Source organism: Esox lucius, chromosome 13 (assembly GCF_011004845.1).
Source record: "Esox lucius isolate fEsoLuc1 chromosome 13, fEsoLuc1.pri, whole genome shotgun sequence".
Classification (NCBI taxonomy): Eukaryota; Metazoa; Chordata; class Actinopteri; order Esociformes; family Esocidae; genus Esox; species Esox lucius.
Window position 1 is genome coordinate 15,188,660 of NC_047581.1, and position 19,133 is coordinate 15,207,792.

A 19,133-nucleotide genomic window follows, 5' to 3' on the forward strand; every position below is an offset into this window, starting at 1 on the left:
TAAGAGGTTGTGGAGTATGATGCCTTAACAAACGGGAAATGTTGGTAATTGGTTAACATTGACTTTTATAGATAATAATTATAAGGAGACAACGCGTTCTAAGGTAATGGTTGAAATAAAATAAAACTTACTAGCTATATATATTGAGGTTGATTGTCTGCAAACTTAGTTATGCGTAGCAAGCTAACAAGAAAAGCCAACTTATTCCTCTAGTACTCGAACAAGCTGAGATGGAGTTGAGAGGGGGTTGATTTGTATAGCTACAGTACAGTACAGAACATTAGTTGTAAAAAACGCATCGTACGTGATGAAGGACCGGTTGGGAGAATTAACCGCAGTAAGTATCCTGCGAAAATGTCGCATGTTAGACATACATTTAGATTTCTATGCTGTTTTATCTATTAATGGCTTAAAGAAACATAGCTGCGTCTCACAAGCATAAGTACTTTACTTTCTGTTTGACTTGACAGAGCAAGACACAAGATGAGGATGTCACAGTTGAAAAGGATGGATATATGGAAGTCTTTTTCCGAAGGGTAAGTATAGTGGTTCAGTTAGTACGGTTACGGTAAAATACTTCGTATAGTGAAATAATATTAAAAATACCGTGTGCCTGACACAGGTGGAAGATATTAGGGGACTCATTGATAAGATATCTTCTGGAGTGGAGGAGGTGAGGAAGAAGCATGGCATGATGTTGTCTGCACCCAATCCAGATGAGAGTAAGTTTGATTACCATAGTAAAAAACGAGTGTCATATCGGTTACATCTGGTGGCGATTGGAGATTTATGCTGTTGCTCCTCACATATTTTTTAATGAGCATTCATTTTATCAGTACTACAAAATATGAATTTTGATGTCTTTCATTAAAACCTTGCCATTATTAAATTACTTTTGAAGTAATTATAATGAGAATATAACAACAACTTACATTCTCTATTATCATAGTCCAGCCTAAGGAAACAACACTCATGACTCAATAGAGCTGCTTTCCTTGTCAATCGCTGTGCTTGTTCAGAGTTGATCCACTATGGAGGCTATAGGCATGAGAAGCTAATTAAGACATGACAAAGGCCATCAGTTGACTGTATAATGTATCACTGTAGCATCAATATTACCCGCAGACTGACATAGCATCAACCTTTTTCTAATACTACTGGGAATGGCGGAGGGTGTTTGGTGCCACAAATTCAATGATATTTTATTTGTCGGTTTTTCTCCTGAAGAGGCAAAGGACGAACTTGTCCAGTTGACCAGCGACATCAAAACCAATGCCAATTCAGTGCGAGTTAAGCTAAAATGTAAGTTTAAAACCCCATACAGTACTTTATTGCTTCATATTTTGTTGATGTCAGTATGTCATTGGTGTGACTGAATCTAATACCTCATCACAAATGCTCTTTGGTGTCAGTGGTAGCAGGGCTGGAAACTGCTGTGACCGAACATCTAGGTGCCCATATCATATGTATCGTGGTTTTTGATTCTACATACCAAATATATTGCTTTGCTCAACATATTCCTGCTGAAGTGTGACAAGAGAAAGCCATGTTTAAACAAGTTTAGTTTAGACATGTAAGTAATAGTGCTGAAAATGATTTGGCTTCATATATGAAAACAAGAATAAGAACAAACCAAGAAGGAAAAAATCCTGTAGTTTTGGTTCAATGTTGTCATAAAGATATTATAAAATATATGGTCATAAATAATATCCTGATATGTAAGTGTTTCAATCCCCCAACCCTCATTAGTATGTGGCAGATGTGGAAGGTCTATCATATGTATTATCATGGCCATTTCAATCACTTTTCTTCATTTTCAGCTATGGAGCAATCCCTACCCAAGGAAGATGTCTCTAACAGGGCCTCAGTTGATTTCCGCATTCAGAAAACCCAGGTCAGGACCCCTCCCAGGGACCGTGTGTTCACAGGGTCGTTTTCCATCTCACACTTTGAACAATTACAGCTTTTCAATTTTTATCCTGTGGTTGGAATTCTCAATCTTCCTTCTTGCCTTTTGCCTGCTCCACCTTTACAGTACACAGTGCTCTCCAGGAAGTTTGTGGAGGTCATGACTCAGTACAACGAGACTCAAGTGTCGTTTAGGGAGAGAAGCAAAGGAAGGATCCAGAGACAGCTGGAGATAAGTAAGTGACAAACTGTCCTGGGCCAGCAGCAGGGCAGACAGGAAGATGGAAAAAGTCAAGGACCACACCTAGGCACCATAATAACACATAGGCTACACTGTTTATCGTGATTAAAACAAATCCTACATTATCCTCATTATTGCATAACAGGATTTATACGCTAACCTGGCCCAGTATAAACACTGACTGTAATCAAGAAGCTTGATTTTTGCAAGTTAGCCATCTAAAGCCAGCAAGTTGGCAAACCAAATTCATAGCTAGAGACTGGAGCAGGAGACAATTTATTTAGCTGTCAAGCCTTAGTATTGAACTTGGTAACCGCTCTTTTACCGCCCATCAGGCGAAAGTTACAAATACTCTTTGAAAACAAACATACCAAGTGACGTGCTCAATTTAAATGTATAGAAAATTGCAGGTTCTTATAACTAGCTGTTCAGACTCCAGTCTTACCTGGAAAATATTGCTCCACTGGGTTTTCTCAAGAAACAAGACCCTACTTCTATATCAAAGATAATAAAACAAAAATACAATAGTGAATACTACATCATAAACTTGATGGTTTATTATTCAAACTAAGTTGGTAACCAGTTTATAATAGATATAATACCTCAGGTATTAGATTATATTACACTCCAGAATTATAGGCACCCTAGGTAAATATTAACAGAAAGGCTGTGAAAAAAGAACTTGAACTCAAAAAATTTATATGAATCTAATTTTTAATTTAGTGAAAGTTGTTAAAAGAAAAAAACTAAAAACATGAATGCCACAAGAAAAAAAATCTAATTGATGTATGTATTCTGATTAAGATTTGACATATTAAAGTTCATCTGAGTCTTTGGGAACTCATTCACAACATCCTGTTTCATTGGGGTATAAATATGAGGTGACACACAGACTAAAGTCCCTTAGTCATCAATCGACTTGGAAACGGCCAGAGAACAAACAAAATGAGAGAAAAGTTTGATGACCTTCACAAATTAAGCTTTTTGGCAACAAACACCAGAGGTGGGTTTGACGTAAAAAGCTCCATGGTCGTGCAGAAAACACTGTAATCCTAACATAGTAACAGGAGATGTTATGCCAAAACCTGTTTGTTTCTGCAAAAAGGCTAAAACTGGGTTGTTGTTGGGTCATCCAGTAGGGCAGCAATCCAAAGCATACCTCCAAATCCACATGAAAATGGTTCATTGACCATAGAATCAAGCCATTGCAATAGCATCACAGTCCCCTGACCTAAATCCCATTGAAAATATGTGGATGATCTTAAGAGAAGTGTCCACAAGTGAGGAACAAGGATTTTGAAGGATCTGGAGAGTTTCTGTATGGAGGAATGGTCTCAACCACAGTGACAACTGCTTTTCTTCTCTGAACAATTTTCACTCCATTAACGGTTGGATTCATCATATATTGGTCAAGGTGAAAAATAACAATTACATTTTATCCCAGATGTACCTAGGGTGGCAATAATTATGTAGGACACTATATATATACACATGTTTGTGTGTGTGTACATACATAAATAATGTCTTGGATTAGTACAGCTCTTGCCAAGGTATATTGGCAATAGCAACACCCCTTTGTGTCTTACTGCTGAAGTGTACTACAGTAATGTCCGCAAAAAAGAAAACAGTAAAGAATGCAGTACACCTAAAAATGTAGCCAATAAAAATGAATACTACTGTATAATACAGTCACATCTACAAATAACTGATGATAACATGAGCTGTAGCCCCTGCCTTCCCTTAGGATAGTCCTAATGAGGCCCTTTACCTCTGCACACTCTAAGAGGATTCTGACACAGGAGACATACACCTGGCCTACCTGTGTTAGTGTTGCCAAGGAAACTGGGGGCTCAGAAGCCTGCGTGACTCCTCTATATGTGCCTTTGGATTGGAGGAGCTGCTCACATGACCAGGGGTGGAAGGGGTACATTTATGTTGTTTTGCTGAAATGCCTTTTTTTATGGTTAGTCCAGTCCGGGTTTGTTAGTATTTCTGTCTGGATTTGTAATATGTTTATAAGTGTGTGCTTTAATGCCAAATGGGCACACATCGGCACATACATGAAGTAGTACAGCATTTCACGGGGACCCGTTTTGCCACGACAGCGGCACTTTTACAACCAATGGTCAACAATAATTATTGTACTTACCTATAGTCTAGTTTCAAAGATGTTTAAAACCAGCGTTAGAACAATTACTATGGAAATTGCTGCTTTACCGCCGCTGGTGGGAAACATCCTAGTTGAAACACTGATCACTGGTTGTTTGTAAGCCACCTTAGGTTTGATAATGTCAGGAAGTCTTGAGCTAAAGGTCTCTCTGAGGAATAGCCCTAGATCATAACACAGCCTGTGACTAAAGAGACTATACTCCCCATGGAATGGAGGCAAGAGAATATTTATTTTTCTTTCTGCTGATGTTTATTCAGCTTTCACCAGAACTTGTAAAAGTATTTTATTTCCTGGTTATAGCTGGGAGAGTGACAAGCGATGAGGAACTGGAGGACATGCTGGAGAGTGGCAACCCATCCATTTTCACGTCTGATGTAAGTACCTCCACAATCTCCAGCCTTTCTCTAATTCTGATTTCCCCCATCTATTCTGTTCTTTTCTCAGGACAATTGAGACTACCAGCACTATCAAGGACACTGATATAATGCTGTTTGTGGTTCTAACTAGATCATCATCATTCTGTGTAAATGCCCTCAGATCATCTCTGACTCTCAGATCACACGCCAGGCCTTGAATGAAATTGAGTCTCGGCACCAAGATATCATCCGCCTGGAGTCCAGTATCATGGAGCTCCATGCCGTGTTTATGGACATGGCCATGCTGGTAGAAAATCAGGTATTGTAGGGGCGTGAATAGCTATCCTGAATATGACTGGTTCTGTTTTTGTTTTTTTGTCATACTATATGGAATTCACTTGGACTTTTAATTCACTTGGACGTTTAAAAGGGGGATATGGTCAACAACATAGAGAAGAATGTCTCCAACGCTGTTGAATACATAGGTCGTGCCAAAGAGGAGACCAAAAAAGCTGTGAGATACCAGAGAAAATCACGAAGGGTAAGTGTCTCAAAATGAATGTCACAAGGCGTTTCTGCTAAGAACACTGGATAATGCTACTCAAGTTAGGCTCTTTTAACCAGTGCAACGATTCAGATAATGAAAAGCAATTAATCTCATCAGGTTCTCTAATTATTCACCATGAATCAACATTTTATAATTCGTTCACATTTGGCCCAAAATAAATTTCCATTTAAAAAGCAGTGCATTAAGTTAAAGACATACTATGTTTTGGTTGTAATGGTCAAAAACAAGTAGAAAGAATAATATTATTTTTGTATTATATATTCATACAATTTTAAATCCAGAGCAAATTACATTTACATTGATATTTTTGGCATTTAGGGGTCACTCTTATCCAGAGCAACATTTTACATTTAAGCTAGGTGGGAAAGCCAAGCATCAGTCTCAATGGCATGACATATCTAATCTGGTGTCTGAAGCATATTTACAATAATATACAGAGGATGTGTATAAACACTACATTATTTGACTCATATCTCCCTTATTGGTAGACTTAGAGTTTTAAGGAGCTGATGTTTAAGAAGGTATTGGGCTCAGAAGTGCCAAAATGCCATTTGGAGTAATTGTTGTAAAAATAAAGAAATGTGCAACATATGACACAATTTGTTACTGAATGATTTTCAACAAAATCCCCAAATAGTAACAATCTCTTTGAAGCATAGATATTTTTAGAACAAGAGCACAATTTCCTCCTTTTTCCTTCCACAACTTTGTGGGGTCCAATTCGTGACTGTGGCTTTGCCTTGCAGGCTTGGTAGAGTTGAAGAAGGTCCTCCAAAAGACATTCTGACAGGCCAATTTGTGGGGACTTCAGTGCACAGTCGGCATGCCGTGACTAGGGCAAGATCTCGAGTTGCAGTGAAGCAATGCATTGTCTTAAAAGGCTGCCTTCCTTAACGCACACTCCCTACACAACTACGACTATGGACTTTTTATTTTATTTTTGCATTTTGATTTTAGTTGCTGACAGTTCATCCAAATTATATTTTGGTACTCCTGAGTACATAGTTTCTTGCATTTTCTCGAGTTGAGTCATATTATGCTGCGATTATAATTTTCGTTTTAATAATACTTTTTAAATTGCTAGAAAGTATTTAGATCACTTCAATTTTTTCACATTTTGTTTTACGTCACAGCCTTAATCTAAAATGGATTTAATATAATTCCCTCGTCATTCTACACACAACATTCCATAATCGCAAAGTAAAAACTGTTTTTTAGAAAATTTAAAAACCAGAAATATCCCTATTACATAAGTATTCAGACCCTTTTCTGTGACACTCGAAATGGAGTTCAGGGACATCCTGTTTCCATTGATCATCATTGAGATATTTCTCCAGCTTGATAGGAGTCCATGTATTATACATTCAATTTATTTGACTTTATTTGGACAGTCCCACACCTGTCAATATAAGGTCCCACAGTTGATAGTGCTTGTCAGAGCAAAAACCAAGGCTATTTTCCGTAGTGCACCGAGACAGGATTGTGTCAAGGCACAGATCTGGGGAAGGGTACCATGTAATCTCTGCAGAATTGAGGGTCCACGAGGGGAGGAGTGCCTTGGTCAGTGAGGTGACCAAGTGCCCAACGGTCACTGACAGAGCTCTGCGTGGAGATGGGAGAACCTTCCAGAACGACAACCTCTGTAGCACTCCATGATTATTAGGCCTTGATGGTAGAGTGGTCCAATTGAAGCTACTCTTCGGTAAAAGGCACATGAACACCTACAGTTTGCAAAAATGCATCAAACGGACTCTCAGACCATGAGAAAGATTCTCTGGTCTGATGAAACCAAGAAAGCACTATTTGGCCTGATGACAAGCATCACATCTGGGGGAAACCAGGCATTGCTTATTCCTTTTCCATTACATTTACAAAACATTCTAAAACCTGTTTTTGCTTTGTGGAAAAAGTGAAAGGGTCTGAATACTTCCGAATGCACTGTATATTGTGAATATGCCTATGACACATCACATTTACTTTAAAGTTGAACTCAGATCAGTATAGTATGTTTTGGGTGACTCACTGTTAACTTGAGCTAATAACCTGTCTATTACTATTAACCTAATCTAACCTCTTTGTTTCTGTCTTCTGCAGAAACTCCTCCTCCTTACCTTTGCTGTGTTGATTGTGCTTGCTGTCATTGCACTTATTGTTGGCCTGTCTGTTGGACTAACCCAATCCCCTGTATGAGGTAAATACTGCTTTTCACTCGTAGAATTACTGGTGGTGGCTCAATGAATCTTTGAAGATCTTTAAGGAATCATTGCTAGTTATTGGTTCATATTTACATAACGTTTAGTTGAGGAGTTCCTGGAGAAACCCTGGACTGAAGACATTGCTTGGTAGAAATGTGGCTTTCACCAAACGATAAAGTAAATGTAATTTCTATGAATACATTCCATTGTAATGACATTACATTTTAAGGAGACTTTTTTCACAGAGATCCCGTTTATCTTGGTGATGTAAGGGTCCCTGTTGCTCCACCTGAATCCCTTTGTCAAACAGATCAACATACATTTTACAGATTTTCAATGTTTTTGCTTTCCCTTTAAGGTTGAAAACACTGTTTTGTAGCCTGAATGTAGCCTCAGTGAGGCTTAAAGAGGTGTTCACCAAGAGCCATTGCAAATCCAAAAGGTTGACTAATTACCACTTTCTTACTATACATCATCATTTAATATAGTAATGCTTTTTTTTTTTTACAACAATTAGATTTCAGAGCTAGATCATTTATTAGTCCCTTTCAAAATAGACACTTGCACTATGGATATGTTTATCTATTCTCTGTTCACCTTTTCTCATGGAACAAGTGTTAAACTTGGGAAATTGCACATGGGACAAAATATTATTGATCTAGCTATCTACTAACAGTTGGTTTTCATCTTTTTTTGTTTTGTAGATTAGAATATATTTTTTAAATTTAATGTAATGATAATGTAAACTTACTGGCCAGTCACAAAATAAACTGTCGTGGAAATCCATGTCTTGCTCCATAGTTAAGTTTAGAAATACATTTTGCAATTACGACCTGGCACAAAGGGATAAAGATTGCAGAGCAACACTATACCTTAGACGGCACTAAAGCAAAAAACTATACCCAAGAAAATAGTTTCTACAAATTAGATGCATACTGTGCTAACCGTATGACGTTATACATACTGTTCATTCAAATTAATAAGGTGCTTAACATATGAGGTGATACATCCTGTATATACAGTGGACATGGTGCTTAACAAATGAGATGATCCATACCATATACAGTGGATATAAAAAGTCTGCACACCCCTGTTAAAATACCAGGTTTTTAAAATATCAGTTTGTTTTTAAATTTAATTGTTCCCGTTATAGGTCACATTCAAGGTGGGAAAAGTTCTGACATGATTTATCTTTGTCTCATTCTTTACATCACAAAAACCTGGCATTTTAACAGGGGTGAGTAGACTTTTTATATCCACTGTATATAGATGAATAAAGTGTGAATATGTTAGTCATTTTCAAACATTATTATTCAATCAATATGATAACTAACCAAACATAAAAAACTAAAATTAATTATCTGAAAACCAAGTCTCCAGTAAGCCACTGCTCTAATCTTCTGATAATCTGCCTACAGTATATTACACACAAGGTTCAAAATGTAACCATTTTCCACCTTAAAAAGGTTATTGTTTGAACTTTTGCACAGAGGTTATTCTGAGACCCTTTCAGAGTGGTTTCTGGAGGAAATCTTTTGACTTGGAAAAGTTAGCTGGGGATTTTAGGCACCTATAATTCTAAGGCTAATGCTACAATAATATTGTACACCCCATGAAAATGGATGAAAAGGGATTGAGCTTTTCTGATATGATATTATTTTTCTTTTCTTTTCATGCACAGAAATTGTTCTGGATTGCCATTTGTATGGCACTGGTTCTCCTCATAGTAGTCATCACCTTAGTAATAAGTTTTGTCTGAACTTTGAAGGGGGCCCAGGTCAGAACAACAGAAAACTCAACAGCAGTTTCTCATGGAGCCAAGTACCAGTCATCCAACCCTGCACAACATTAAACTACTCCTACAATACCAAGATGGACACTTATCTTCTTAGAGCGCAGTAGAGCCATTGATCTCTATCATACAATTACACTATTAAACCACTTGACATCATCTAATGACCATGTAATAGGCCTACACAATCTGACAGAGCCCTGGGTACTTCCTCCCACCAGTTTCTTTTTATGTTCCTGCTACTAACCCGAATAAAGTGTCTAAGAGAACATGACTGACAGAAGGTACACGTCGACAATGACTGCCATGTGATAACTACACACACACACACACACACACACAGATTAATAGATGTGTCTTTACTACTCTTTAAGTCTGTGTAACTTTTTGCTTTGTGACTATATCTATAGTTCTTAAGTACTATTTTATACTCTCATTTAAATATTATATTGGAAACCATTTCACTTTTAGGAAGCAATGATTGTGACTTGTTTTTGCTGCACTCATCACTTTGAATGAACAGATTTTGTAATACACACTCTGACATCTTTTTAGTGTGTAATTTCAGAAACGTATGTCATTTTTGTATTAAGATCATCACTGCACAACAAAGTCGGAAATATTGTATATACCATATAAACAATGAATATGATGACTTATCAACATGATTTTTACCTTATCATTTCAGTTTAAGATAATATATATATATACATATATATATGTAGGTACTACTTGAGTAGATTGTATATATTAAAATATTATATCCTAAATATTAGAAATAAGTAATTCATTATTTGATTAAAACTCAACATTCTGATTCAAAATGTATATTGAATTTACTTGAAGTATAGTCGTCACAAACCACAGTCACCTGCTATAGCCCTCCCTTCCACGAACATACTGTTACGTTAAACTCGTTCTGTTATCTGGTGGTCAATGCATGTGTGAAAACAGCCTAGGCTACTCCTCTCTCTCCGTGTCCACCCTTGGATCTAACTAGAATCTAACCACATGACTCCTTTCTTTCCTGTATTTTATTTACTGTGACCAGGCAGCATCCTTAAGTACAATATAGCACTATGTAGAAATATATTATACTGCACTGTACTTTACTGTACTATATTGCACTTTTTCTACTGTTTTGTATTGCACTATACTCAACTCTGTTATACTGACTGAACTGTACAGTGATTACCAATTAACTGCAATACTGACCACCCTACTCTATTGTACTCTACAGTACTGTACTTTACTGAACTCAGTTTTTCTGGTCAATATTTCAGTCAGTTCTACTGTACTACGTACTGTACTGTTCAGTACTTTATCGGACCACACTACTGAAATCTACTGTTTGTTGTGGTAGTGTACAGAAGCTGTACTTTGCAACAAACAATACTGAGCTGTACTTTGATGTATTAACGTGTGACATGTACAGTATATGCCTTTGAATTGTTCAGATTTGGCCCAACCAAATTCTGTCTTTTTTGTGGGCGGCGTTCATTACAATAATATCCAGTGTCTGGAAGCTTGCATATTCATACCTTTGTCCTATTTAGGATACTTTACCATGAAGAGAATGACATTGATGCCAATAATTATTCATTTCTCTGTACTGTGGGTTAGTGTAAAGTGGATTTCTGTGATAAAATAGCCCAACTATATTTTCAATGTGTCATGTGATTCTTTCTGCAAGCATCTTTTAAATCTAATCTGAAGGAGGTTTTACCATCATTTTGCTATGTAACTTTACATCTGCAGTGTACTAAATCTGTTCGTGTGTCTTCTGTGGAGATTATAAAATGTAGTTGTAGTAGTATGTAGTGTAAATATGGTATGTTTAACTCCGCAATCATTGGTTTGTTTGGCATGCATTTTAAGTGAAAAAAAGATTTGGGTGTACACTTTATCCTTTATCAAATGTCTCAAAATATAAAGAAACCTTTAAAAAGAAATTACTCAGATATCAAGATTTGCATCTATACATTACTACCACATTACCTCATCATTACTGTGGAATGGTCCAGATACATGTTTTAGAGTTAGATTGCACTCTTGTCAACTAGATTTAAAGACATACATCAGCACACATATAGAATATACTGTACACTGTTATTTTTATACCATATGACAAAACCAATATTCATTTATCACCTGCCCTTGATTATGAAAGATGTAATATTATGGATCTTTTCCATTTGCTGACAGTAATTGTTTGTTGCTGATGAAAATGCAAATGGCTGAGAAAACAGAGAAAATAATGCAATGTTTACTTCTAGCCTAATGATCAGTCTCCACAAAGAGCTGACTTCTGTGTAATCAGGAAGTGGAGGCAGATCCCCAGACAGAATGTACTTCTCTGCCTTGAAATGGGTCATGGCAAACTTCAAAGAGGTTCATCTAAAGACAAGTCTCGGTAAAATTCTACAAAAGCCATGGTAAATAAATGGCATTTACATCAGATGTGCCTGCCCGCTCATTAAATTAAGAAGTTGCCAAAATAACTCTGGATGTTTGGAGACATTGGGCATAGGCGAATCCTGCTGTTCATTGTCCAGCTCTGTTTTTTTTTTATCATCTCAGTCAATCATTAATCGGTTTTATTCTCTAGATTCCTTTTGGTTTGAGAACATTCATTTAACTGTGTTCAGAAAACGAAACACTTAACAACACAACCTAGTTGCTACATGATTCAAGGCAAAAGATTGCAAGGCAATCCAATTGTGTCTGTTCATGTGAATTTGGAATAAACAGACGTTAAACTAATATAAATGTTACTAGCTATGAAAAGTTGGGACAGGTACGGAGACTTGAATTGAGGGACTTGGCTGCTGTTTGAAGTGTCACACCCTGATTGGTTTCACCTGTCTCACTCCCCCAGGTGTCTCTTATGTTCCTGTTACATCTAGTCTATTTATGCCTGTGTTTTCTGTTCGCCCGCTGCCAGATTATATTGTCTTTTCATGCGTTTCTGGCGTTTACTCCCGAGTTACCTGTTACCTGTTACCTGTTCTCTGCTCAGCCTCCCAGTTACCGAACCCCTACTGTTCCTGACCCCGAGCCTGCCTGCCCCCTGTGCTTCTGCCTTGTGGACCACCTCGTTACGACCTTTGCTAGCCAATTCCTCTGTACCTCTAGGATTCTGATTCATTGTCTGACCTCTGCCTGCCTGCCAACCACGAGACTGCCTATTCCTACACCAAACATCTGTACGTGTCATCTCCTCTCTGCCTCTGTGTCCACGCTTGGTTCCACACCCTGGCCCTGTCATAAAGAGAAGGAGAATATGTGTCCATGCCACTGAGATGGTGTTTCACGTATTTCTGTTGTGTGCCTTCATTGTTAATACAGTGTACAGGCCTAGTCTTCAATCCCTCTATGTTACAACAAAATATATTGTAACATGGTGTAGTAATGTGCATGGAGTTGAAGAGCTGCAACCTGACCCGTGAAAAAGTAAGAAGCTGAAAACACTGGGCGATTCACTGCATCAGTTCATTTGGTAAGAATTTGGAGAGCATTCTGGATGTGGATGAAGTCTCGTTATTGTTTGAAGAGGAGCCCCAATGGAGCAAGTAAAAGAACAAACTTCTATTGTGTTGATGTGAATTTTTTTGTCTCATCTGCATTAGGATGCTGCATCATTGATAGCTATGATACAGTAACACTCATTTTGAATCATGTTCATTTTATGGAAATAATACACGTTTTATGGATGCAACTAGAGCTACAAATGCAATAGTCACAGTGTTATACCCTGCTGAGAAGAATCAATGCCAATAAAAGGATTTCTGTCTGCAATTATCTTTTTTTGTGCATATCTTTGTATTCATACAAATTTTTAATCAACCCTTTCACCTGGAATTATAAAACACACAGGATAGGTAATAGACAATTCTGTAAATATAAGAAGTGAGGATTGGTTGTCCCAAATGTTATCCTGTATCACACAATTGGGCTGCTATCTACCCGCTGGCTTAGAATTGAGCGTGGAGATTGCCACCCCTTCTGGATTGGTGCTGTGATCATGTTCTCTGTCAGTCTGAAGTAATCACTTTATAGTCAAACTCCCATTTGTGCAGCACTGTCCATATCTGGAAGCAAAGGAAAGGTAATTTCAACTTTAGACCAATGACGTTCCTGCTCCAGATAGCAGATAGATGCTCAGTCATATTAATGTCTACAGCAATGGAGTTAACCTGGAGATTCATAACATACCTGATCTATATATAGAAGGAGCCTTTGACTCCTTTTGAGTTGCTGCTGGAAACCTGTAACCTTCACTGAAATAACCACTTAAAAAATCTTCTTGAATTTGAAAATATAAGTGTTTTAAAATATGCCTCACATCAACCAAACAATATTTGTATAACACTTCATAACACTTGGTAACAAATGTTTTTGTTTTTTATGGGTAGTAAGTGTTTTTTCCTAATTGCTTATGCCTCCAAAGTATTGAAATGTACCTATTTTCCAGATAGATTCAGTGCTGAGTCAACTTGGAGTAACTTCTAGATTTTTCTAGTAATATACATAGTAGTATAAATACAGGATTACAACAGCATCAAGACCTTGCTGGATGCCTTGAACTATAATGAGTACGGCTGGGAGGTCATAGGAAACTTCCAAATGGTGCCATTCCTGATGGGTCTCCAAGGCATTCCTGATGGGTCTCCAAGGCATTCCTGATGGGTCTCCAAGACGCATGTACCAAGTTTCCTGGTTATCTTTGCCTTTGGGACAGCATGTTTACAGTAAATCTTCAAAAAACTACTCACATCTAATATTTTATCGTCATTTATGTATTACTTTAGTATAAATACATGTTAATTTGGATTCATATGTTGTTTTTTGTGACTTTATGTGAAAAAAGAGACAAAATGTGCCTGTTTTCCGATTGGAAATAGGTACATTTCAAAATATCACTGTCCTGGTCACAAAAGCAAAGTTAGTGGGGAATAATAGCAATTTTCTATACGGTTTAGGCATAAGCAATTACCAAATAACCCTACCCAGGAACAAAAATGGTGTTACATTGTATAAACAATCAAACCCTTCTAAACAGATAGCATCAAGACTTCAAGTTGGCCAGAGTATCTCCCCTCTTGACACCTCTGATGTCAGAAACTACAGGCTGGGGTCCCTCCTGTTTTTCCTTTCCAAGACATTTGAGCATGCTGTCTCCACCCAACTCTCTTCTTACCTCTCTCAGAACAATCTCTAAAACTCTAACCAGTCAGGATTCGAAACGCACCACTCCACCAAGACTGCTCTCCTCGGGGTAACAGGAGCTCTCCACTAAGCTAACTCTGTTCTAATCCTCCTTGATCTATCCGCTGCCTTTGACCTTGTGAACCATATCATCCTACTCTCCACCCTGTCTGATTTGGGTATCTCCGTCTCTGCCCTCTGCCCTCTGCCCTCTGCCCTCTGCCCTCTGCTTGGATTGCTTCCTACCTGGCGGACTGCTCCTACCTGGGCATGTGGAATGGATCTGGGCCATGTAGCCTCTTACTACTAGTGTTCCGCAAGGCTCCCTACACCAAGTCTCTTGGCTTTTTCATATCCTCACATGGTCTTTCCTATCACTGCAATGCAGATGACTCTTGGATTTTGTTTCTCTTTCCCCCCTTCTGACACCCAGGGAAGAACATGCATCTCCGTGTGGCTGGCTGACATCTCTGCTTTGATGTCGCCCCACCATCTCAAATATAAAAAAAACTGAAAAAGAACGGAGCTGCCCCTCTATTGCCGGAAGGCCTGTCCACTCCAGGTCATATCCATCATGGTTGACAACTGCACAGTGTCCTCCTCCCGGAGAGTAAAGAACCGTGGCTTGACCCTTGACGACACACTGTCGTTCTCCGCTAGCATCAAGGCAGTGATTTGCATCTGCAGTTTCATGCTCTACAACATTCATAGAGTACGAATGTACCTCACTCAGGAATCAGCACAGGCATTTTTCCAGGCACCTGTCATCTCACATCTGAATTACTGCAACTCAATCTTGGTGGGGCTCCTGGCATTTACAACCAAACCCTTGCAACCAAACTCACTCAGAATGCAGTGGCCCGTCTGGTGTTCAACCCAAATTCTCCCATGTCAACTTCTTGACACTGTACACTGGCTTCCAGTTGGAGCACAAATCCTCTTCATCAAGGTTAAAGTTCTTGCCTACAGAGGAACAAGAGGAGCTTCTCCTCCGTACCAGGCAGTGCTCAAACCCTACATCCCTACCCGATCTGTTCATTTAGCCACCTCTTGCCTTGATCCACACAGTCAAAACTCTTCTCTGTCTGACAAAAAAACATCTGAAAACACACCTGTTCATAGAGTACTTAAAACAGTACCTCTTGTTTTTTATAATTTTTTTATGTTTGATGTTTATTATTTTTATGGTATTCTTTCCAACACTGACATTTGCCAGTAACTAATGAATTGATTAAAAAGCACTTACTAGTAAACTGTGTGATTGTTTAAAAATGAAAAATTAAGATACAGTATATACGCATGTATAGCCGATCCGGGCATAGATTAGCAACACAGCCGACATCTGACTGTGATTAAAACAACACAACATAAAATAGAAATACCCAAAATTATTATAGGGGTCAAGCATGGCCCCCCACCCACCACTGCCCCTTGTGCAGCCACAACCCCTGGTTACCTCTTTGTGACAGTTGTCAGATTCTAGAGCAGGGGTGTCAAACCGGTTCCACAGAGGGCCGAGTGTCTGCAGGTTTTTGGTTTTTCCTATAAATTGGTTCCTAGTTCATACCTACACAACCAGGTGAGGGTAGAAACTAACCAATCAGTGACCTAATTAACCAATCAAGTACAAGGAGAGAGCAAAAACCTGCAGACACTCGGCCCTCCGTGGAACCGGTTTGACACCTGTGTTCTAGAGGAAGCACTGCACCACTGCTTTGCCGTGTTCTCTACCCTGCAACTACTGGTGTGGAGCCTTGAGATCCTCTCAGTTGGAGGATGGAGAAGGGGGAGGAGAATGGCACACTTTTTCTGCTCAGTCTTGTTTTTTTTTCACACAAAAATTTGCACTACATTTCGCACTAAAATTCCAGTGCCTGTGTGTTTGTTTGTTATAATATGTATAGATTTATACATGTGCTATTTGCTAACAGAATACACATAGTCTACTTAACATTCTGACATTCATTTATATACAATGCACTAAATGGTGACCATATGACATTCAGGGATATTATGGGTAAGAGGACATCATTTATTTTTACAGACAGCCAAGGGCACATTCCCATTACTAAATGATATTAATGAATCCACCATCAGACTCACTGGCATTATGACAATGATTTATATTAGTAGTTGTTGGGTGAATTGGATTCCTGTCCTACCTGAGCATTGAAAATTTAACTAGACCACATCAAGTTGTCAGGGAATAAAGTATTAAAAAGTAGGAATTCGCTGAAGTAAAACATTTGAGTGTAACAGTCATGTTTTTGTGAGCCCCATTACTTTTTCCACCAGGGAGGTCAGTTCTATTGAATGAATAGTGTGTTTCACACAAGATTTTCTAAACTAGTGTCAGAAGTAGGAGGTCGGGCACAGGAACACACAGCTTCCTGCTTTTTCTGTTTGCTAAAGTATTTTAACTTAAGCCACTGCTTTCCTGCTGATGATGTCTTGGGCCCCCAAACAGATACAATGTTTAAGTTCTCCAACTGTGTTCAAGACTTTTGCCCTAAATGAACAAGAATGTTTTTTGGAAGGATATTCAGTGCATTAGTACCGAAAGAATGTGTACACATTTTTTATTTTTTGCAAAGAGATTTCATTATTGGGTGGGGACCAATTCACCTGCTTCTATGCCCTTGCTGAAAACTTGACTTCATTAATGTGAATGCCCATGGGATTCATTTTGATTTGAATGACTGGGAGCACTGTTGTGTTCCATCCATCCATCTTCTTCCGCTTATCCGGGGCCGGGTCGCGGGGGCAGCAGTCTAAGTAGGGATGCCCAGACCTCCCTCTCCCCAGACACTTTCTCTAGCTCTTCCGGGGGGACACCGAGGCGTTCCCAGGCCAGCCGGGAGAAATAGTCCCTCCAGCGTGTCCTAGGTCTTCCCCGGGGTCTCCTCCTGGTGGGACGGGACCGGAACACCTTCCCAGGAAGGCGTTCCGGAGGCATCCGAAACAGATGCCCAAGCCACCTCAGCTGACCCCTCTCGATGTGGAGGAGCAAAAAGCAAAATTGTTTACACTGTTGTGTTGTGTTTACCAATTATGACTACTTTTTAATTCAAGACTTACAGGAAATATTACTTGGTAGTACAAATGTACTGGCATTTACCACTTGGATGTCAGTGATAAAATATATTAAATCGGGAAATGTCGGTGTACTTCACTCTTGTTTGCTGGAACATTGCTCTCCGCAGTATGTAACAAAGGTAACTATTGTTAGCGTAAGTAAAATAAGCATGACTGCTAGAGCACATAAAATGAATTATTTTCCATTTCATAACTACGTAGAACAACAGCAAGCCAACCCCCAAAAAGGGAATGGTTTTGCAGGTGGTGACCACAGAGAGTCGCTCTCTCCATATCCTTCCTGACTCCATATCCTTCCTGATATCCTTCCTGACTTCTATAGTTTTGCATTTTGCTAGTGTCCATGTCACTACTGGTAACATGAGGTGGTACCTGCTGCCCATTCAGATTGCACAGGTAGTCCAGCTCCTCCAGGATGGCACATCCATATGTGCTGTTGCAAGAAGGTTTGCTGTGTCTCCCAATACAGTCTGAAGAGCATGGAGGAGATACCAGGTGACGGGCCGTAACACAAGGAGAGCTGGACAGGGCCGTAGAAGGGTGTTACGAACGCCTACCGCTGTGCTCACAGCCCGGCACCATGCAGCTCAATTGGCATTCACCAGAGAACACCATAATTGGCAGGTCCACCATTAGCGCCCTGTTCTCTTCACAGATGAGAGCCGGTTCACAGTGAGCACATGACTGATGTGAAAGAGTCTGGAGATTCCGTGGTGAACTTTATGCTGCCTGCAATATCAACATCCAGCTTAACCTATTGGGCGGTGGGTCAGTGATTCTCTGGGAAGGCATATCCTTGGAGGGTCGCACAGACCTCCACGTGCTAGCCAACAGCATCCTGACTGCTGTTGAAATCTTCAGACCCATCGTCAGACCTTACGCTGGTGCCGTGGGCCCTGGGTTCCTCCTGGTACAGGACAATGCCCAGCCTCATGTGACCAGATTGTGTGGGCAGTTCCTGGATGACGAAGGCATTGATGCCATTGACTGGCCGTCACATTCCTCAGACCTGAATCCAATTGAGAACCTCTGAGACATTATGTATCGGTGCATCCGACGCCACCAAGTAGCGCCACAGACTGTCCAGGTGCTCACTGATGCCCTGATCCAGGTCTGGGAAAAGATCCCCCAGGACACCATCTGCCGTCTCATCAGGAGCATGCCCAGATGTGGTTGGGAGTGCATACAGGCACATGTGGACCATACATACTACTGAGTCACATTATGAGTTGCCGTGATGAAATTCACGCAAGTTGGAACAGCCTGTGATTTCAATTGTTTACTCTGATTTTCAGTGAGTTTGAATCCAGCCCTCAGTCTGTTGGTGATTTTGGTTTCCATTCACCTTGGTTATGTGATTTTGTTCTCAAGGAATTACACAATGTACAGTAACAATTTTGATCTTAGATAGATTTCCTTCACCGAGAACCGATGTGTGATTTTTTTTTAACAGTGTATAATCAAATTCCCATCCCCCAAACAAGCGGATGGGCTGGTGAAACAATGTGTCAAACTGACATTCATTAGCCTGTAATAAACACAGTGGAGACAAGGTTATTATACGATAAGTCTTAATCGATAAAACAAGCAAAAAGCAAA

At 39.4% G+C, this 19,133-nt stretch overlaps 1 protein-coding gene across 6 annotated transcripts; it reads left to right on the top strand.

Moving 5' to 3' along the window:
- stx2b (syntaxin 2b) lies at positions 1–10,922 on the top strand. Of its 6 annotated transcripts, none has more exons than XM_010895056.3 (11): positions 1–337; positions 471–536; positions 623–722; positions 1,228–1,302; positions 1,821–1,894; positions 2,036–2,144; positions 4,620–4,693; positions 4,857–4,994; positions 5,106–5,216; positions 7,338–7,434; positions 9,207–9,292. In XM_010895056.3, exons 1-10 carry the CDS (start codon positions 308–310, stop codon positions 7,431–7,433), a joined length of 873 nt encoding a protein of 290 aa, XP_010893358.1. In that variant the 5' UTR covers positions 1–307; the 3' UTR covers position 7,434; positions 9,207–9,292. The 6 variants fall into 6 exon arrangements, with proteins under 6 accessions (XP_010893358.1, XP_010893357.1, XP_019907775.1 ...); XM_010895055.4 differs by lacking the exon at positions 9,207–9,292 and adding an exon at positions 9,120–9,201; XM_020052216.3 differs by lacking the exon at positions 9,207–9,292 and adding an exon at positions 5,990–6,041 and having other exon boundaries at positions 7,338–7,388.
- The last annotated feature ends 8,211 nt before the right edge of the window (positions 10,923–19,133 follow it).

What these genes read in the sequence shown, in the direction of transcription:
- stx2b (XM_010895056.3), top strand. Translation starts at nt 308, where the DNA reads ATGAAGGACCGGTTGGGAGAATTAACCGCA. An exon ending in TGCACCCAATCCAGATGAGA is followed by an intron (nt 723 to 1,227) that starts GTAAGTTTGATT and finishes TTTCTCCTGAAG; the next exon opens with AGGCAAAGGACGAACTTGTC. An exon ending in CCATGCTGGTAGAAAATCAG is followed by an intron (nt 4,995 to 5,105) that starts GTATTGTAGGGG and finishes GACGTTTAAAAG; the next exon opens with GGGGATATGGTCAACAACAT.